The sequence below is a fragment of the Chiloscyllium plagiosum genome, chromosome 14 (assembly GCF_004010195.1).
Source record: "Chiloscyllium plagiosum isolate BGI_BamShark_2017 chromosome 14, ASM401019v2, whole genome shotgun sequence".
Lineage (NCBI taxonomy): Eukaryota > Metazoa > Chordata > Chondrichthyes > Orectolobiformes > Hemiscylliidae > Chiloscyllium > Chiloscyllium plagiosum.
In genome coordinates this window covers 46993138-46998839 of record NC_057723.1, presented here as the reverse complement: position 1 = coordinate 46998839, position 5702 = coordinate 46993138, and the positions used below count along the sequence as shown (strand labels likewise).

At 35.4% G+C, this 5702-nt stretch overlaps 1 protein-coding gene across 1 annotated transcript in view; it reads right to left on the bottom strand.

The window, feature by feature from the left end:
* Positions 1-1299: 1299 nt before the first annotated feature.
* Positions 1300-5702, bottom strand: part of thoc3 (THO complex 3) — a 17417-nt gene continuing 13014 nt past the window's right edge. Inside the window, exon 6 of the mRNA XM_043703758.1 lies at positions 1300-3576. Coding sequence (XP_043559693.1) covers positions 3413-3576 — 164 coding nt within the window. The 3' untranslated portion in view covers positions 1300-3412. The remainder of the gene's footprint in view (positions 3577-5702) is intronic.

Here is a 5702-nt window from a genome sequence, read left to right as displayed (position 1 = left end):
TCTACTTTCTCCCCACCCCCACCTTCCTCTAGCTTATCTCTCCACCCTTCAGGCTCTCTGCCTTTATTCCTGAAGGGCTTTTGGCCGAAACGTCGATTTTACTGCTTCTCGGATGCTGATGCTCTTCCAGCACCACTAATCCAGACTCTGGTTTCCAGCATCTGCAGTCATTGTTTTTACTTAATTATATATGTATCAGCCAATGTCTCAAATAAAGTCCAATACAACTTTAATTAATAAATAGTTATTTACTTGTCTAGAATACAAGTATTTTATCAAAGCTTTTGGTCTTTCAGTTATCAGGACAATTCATAAGGGATCACTTTAAGGGGAAATCAAACATTTATACTATAGGACAATTGTGTGATGATTTGGATGGCAGGTAGACTCCAATTAGTGGAAGTGTGGTCATGAAGAATGCACGAGTTAACAATGACTGACAGTTAACTGCCAGGCTTGGTATTAAATTTTAAACATTAACTCAGATTGATCAAATCATCGCCTTTAAAAGTGAACAAACAAATGGCTATTACTTATTTTGTTCAGTTGAAACAAGCACAATATGCGTACATGCTCTGTCTGCAAAAATTGAGGTCCTCTCTTTATGTAATTTCTGGTACACAGAAGTGCATCAGTTATTCCAGCCCAACAATACAGTCCCACATTGGTTTTCACCATAATTCCTTGCACATTTGGAATTACCCAAAAAATGCTGTCCAATTGCAGAATCATATTTAATATTGAGCACTTGCAAGTATTGCAGGCGTGGGTTTATTGGCTATGACCAAACCTTTCTAAAGGCAAAATACTGTGTATGCTGGAAATCTGAAACAAACAATTCTTTAAAAAAAAAGTCATACCTTCTTTGGAAACATTTTGAATCATTAACTCTGTTTCTCTCCCCACAAATGCTGCGACTGACTGGATTCCTCGATGTTGTATGTTATGGTCAGTGCCTTGCTTACTTGAAACAGCCAAGAGGATATGCTGTTTGATATAATTCACCAGACTTTGGGATATATAGTCTTTCCTGACATAACAGTGACATGGAAATTCAAATATCACAATACTTACTTGTGTAAAGGCCGAACCCTGTTCTGGATTCACGACAGCATCCTGTTAGTAGCAAACACCACTCAAGTTCAAGTGTTGCAATGTGAAACAAACAGCTCCGCCCTTTGCTCAAATATTTCAGATAGATTAGCCTGGACAGGTAAGGTACAGCTTGACATTTTGCAGAAACAAAATTGATGATCTTTGGGTTACGAATGAATTTGCACAAAATACAGTGAGAAATGATCTGATTAGGATAACTTTAATTTCAGCATCAAGCTTTTATTCAACAAATGGCATGGGCCAAAGTTGCCAAAAAGACTGGTCTTGTAATGCATGCAATGGTACAAATCCCGACATATTTATTGACTAGGTTTGTAGTATGAAATTGTTTCTCAAAGTTGCATATCTAATTTATCCAGATGTAGCATGTCTGCTAGAAAGGTCAAACTAAAAATCCAATGAAGTTCTATTAAAATCTAGATTACTTTCTTCCCCTTTACACAGATTAGTGGATTTTTTAAAATACAGTAATATTCCCTTCAGCCAGCACACTGCACTGACGCACGACTTGCAAAGGAAATTGTCATTTTGCTCTTAACTTTTGAATTTCATGTAATTCACTGCATCAGATTGAACATAGCATATAATTTTGAAACTTGTTTCGTAAGTTTTGACTTTAGTTACTGCTATGTAATGCAATAAAATTTTCAAAATTTGACAAAGCTAATAGGCTTACAAACTCTCCACTTTTATATACAGGGCATGTGCAAAGATAAGAGGTTTATTGCATGGTAATAACTGTCAGAATTTCCAGGATATCAATAATCGGAGTGACAGTATGGCACAGTTCCTTCTACACAATGCAGAAATCAGACACCATAAGCAAGCATTATAAATTTCAACACGTTCTTAACACCATAAATATTTTTGCAATATAAAATATGCACACATCAGGATGTTTGAACACAGTTGTGATTCAACTTCAATGATTGAATATGCAAAAGCCTATTTTTCAAAGATAAGGTAAAAATCTGACATTTCTTTTATAGATGACACATCTGGGCATGGCGTCCCTACACTATCAATGTCACAGTTTCATAAAAAGTCAAATCAAGGCATTTTGTTGGCATTTGTAATGCTCAACTCTACTTAATATTTAACAGAAGTTGTGTTTGTTAAGAGATTTGAGAAAAACTTGTGATTCAAACCATTTCATTTTAAATGTGTCAAAACTTTTTGAAAAATCCTGTACAATATGGTTACTTCTGAAGATTTGTGGACATAAACTAAGATAAAATGATGATAAGGAAGCAAAAACATTTACCTTTAATGAGGAGTCATGTTTGAAACTGCATTTTTGAGGTAATCTTCCAGAAACTCTAGGGTTCTTAAGCCTATATTCTAAGACATTTTAAACAATCCAAAATGATCAGATCTGTAACTTTTACTCACTATGCTGCTGGTCTTGACATCACTAGCGATATTTTTTTTTGTTTCTCATAAAATCTTGCTCACTTCTAAAGTTAGTGCCAATTCTCAATTTAAATTTCATTTTCCTATCACCTACAACAGAAGCTTAAATATACACAGAACTAAAAAGCCAAAAATAAACTGGGAGAGACGGATTTAAATAAAAAGACTCATTAGTGAAGGGAATTTGTTTTATAAAATAAATTTGATGCAAATACCTTGATTTAAGTTAAACAACTACAGCGAGACAAGAGGCTGTAGGTACCAACTCTTTTTTAGTTAAGTACAGGACTGATGTCAGAAATAGTTCCTCTCGCAGTGACCAATACCTAGAATGGTCTCCTATGTAACAAAATGTAAAACTTTGTAGCAAGTTGAGAAACAGTTCCATATACTGGTTGGAACCCATTGTTTTGAAAAGTAATGTTAGGTGGATCCTTGCCTGTACATACATTTTTGTGAAATTGTTTAAATATAAAAATGATTTGACAATTAAATATGGAATTTATAAATCAATTACATATTAAAGATACATATTACACATTTGCAAGTATCATACCAAATAAAATAAATACTGAATAACTAATCCCAAATTTCAACCCTATTTTTATTGATTGTATGCAAAACCTGTAGAGGTTACATTCATACAAAATTTGTCTAAAATATATTTTTAAGCAAAATATTTGCAATTCAAATTGAAAACCAGAATACCAGCTAATCAGTTGAAGTTCAAAATTTAGTGTACAAACGTAAAAGAATTTCTTACAAAGTTTCATCGAAAGAATGGAATCCATATTTTCTTGATCAATAACAAAAGTCATCTTTACAAGTCTCATTCAGCATGCTGTTAATGTACATTGCAGCTGAATGTACTTTCAGTCTCAAATCAGGAGTCATTAGGAAGTCCAAAGAGTTTAACTGTTCCAGCTTCCCGACTGCTGTCATACTTGCCATCTTTATCATCACAAGCAAAAGCTAAGAGTGGTCGTTTTGGATGCCATGCTACTGTGAAAGTAGGTGAGTCACACTGCACTTCCCATAATTTCTCACCTATGGAAAGAAAAATTACTTAAAGTAAGCAATAAAACAAAATGAAAGATTTTGAAATGAAACTATTTTCTATAATGTGGAATTAATGGTGGGAACAAGTCAAGTAATCCGGAGAATAATGTTTAGCCAACTATCTACTACAGGTAGACCAGTGACCATATACTAAATCATTGGACTTGCAAGAAACCAATTCGGAATCTGTATACCAAAGGACATTCAAAACCGAATAACCTGTACAGATGAGAATCCTTCAATTCAACACCATCATACCCCTACCAACGGCTAAATTCATTTCATAAAAGAAAAGCAACTGGTTGAAATTAAAAAAAGTAAAATACTCAATAATTATGGTTTTGGATATATAATACTACATTTGATTCCAATTAAGTGATCCAGCAGAAGCAAATTTCATTTATACAGCTAAGATGTATATCATCAGCCAAAATAAAGCTAAAAACAAGATGAAATTTAAAAATTAGTTGCAGAGGTATTTCTACAAAATCTTTTCCACACAGTACAATATGCTCTAAAGCCTATGATTTTAATATTTCCATTTTCAGGATTGCTCCATAAAGTTACTGCTGATAAAAGTTGTCATATATAAAAAAAGTACCATGATTCATCTACTAAACTTTGTACACTAATTCGCATCCTATGCCAAAGGGCTAAAAGGTCATTACTGTCTTTCTGAAAGAAACAAAACAACAAAGCTGAAGCTTTTTAAACAATATCTAACTGAGGAGATTGAGGGCTACTAAGTTTACTGATTTGTCTTCTGATCAGCCAGACATAATTGAGACAATAGATAAAACAAGATGATAAATCGCCTCAGGGAAGTATGAATTGAGAGGAAAGAAAAGTTTCTCATGTGTAAGCTGACCAGGAAGTTCTCATGACAACCTCAAACATAGTTTCAAACATATACCTACCAAAAAGGCGATTGCTTCAGAAACAATACAAAATGAAAACACATGCCCTTCCAGCTTGGCCAGAAATTAATGATGAATTCAACAATGAACCAGAGACAGAAAGATATAGGTTAGAAGGAGAAAAGAACAAGTAAAGGCTCACAAAGATTAAAGAACTTCAGAAAGTAGCAGCAAGTTAAAGAAGAGTTTGCAAGCCTTCAGTGCCAATCCAACAGATCTGCAGAAGCTGGTGTTTAAGTGTAGTAGATCCAAGACTAAGAGTTTAGTTAACAGAAATAAACTTAAGTTACCCAAGATGGAACACACAGATGAAGTTATATAAAATCACATACTTGCAAGATTAGTTTTGAGTGCTAAGACAAGAATACCAGGTTATAATCCAACAGGTTAATTTGGAACCACTAGCTTTCGGAGTGCCACTCCTTCATCAGTTGGTTGTGGAGAATAAGATCATGATCACAGAATTTATAGCCAAAGGAGTCCAGTGTCATAGAGTCATAGAGATGTACAACATGGAAACAGACCCTTCGGTCCAACCCGTCCATGCCGACCAGATATCCCAACCCAATCTAGTCCCACCTGCCAGCATCTGGCCCATATCCCTCCAAACCCTTCCTAGTCATATACCCATCCAACTGCCTCTTAAATGTTGCAATTGTACCAGCCTCCACCACATTCTCTGGCAGCTCATACATCAAAAAATTTTAGATTAAATCTTTCATCATTTAGAATAGGATATGCTGGTTCCCATTCTTTGATATGTAAATCCCTGAATTTCTTTTAAAATTAAAAAGTAGTTCTTGGATTTACATATCAAAGAACAGAAACCAGCATATCCCATTCTAAAAGATGAAAGATCTGTGATCACGATCCTATGCGCCACAACCAGCTGATGAAGGAGCAGTGCTCCGAAAGCTAGTGCTTCCAAATAAACCTGTTGAACAATAACCTGGCATTGTGTGATTTTTAACTTTGTCTACCCCAGTCCAAGGAGAAAGTGAGGACTGCAGATGCTAGAGATCAGAGCCTAAAAATGTGTCGCTGGAAAAGCGCAGCAGGTCAGGCAGCATCCAAGGAGCAGGAGAATTGAAGTTTCGGGCATAAGCCCTTCTTCAGGAATGAGGAGGGTGTGCCAAGCAGGCTAAGATAAAAGGTAGGGAGGAGGGACTTGGGGGAGGGGCGTTGGGAATATGATAG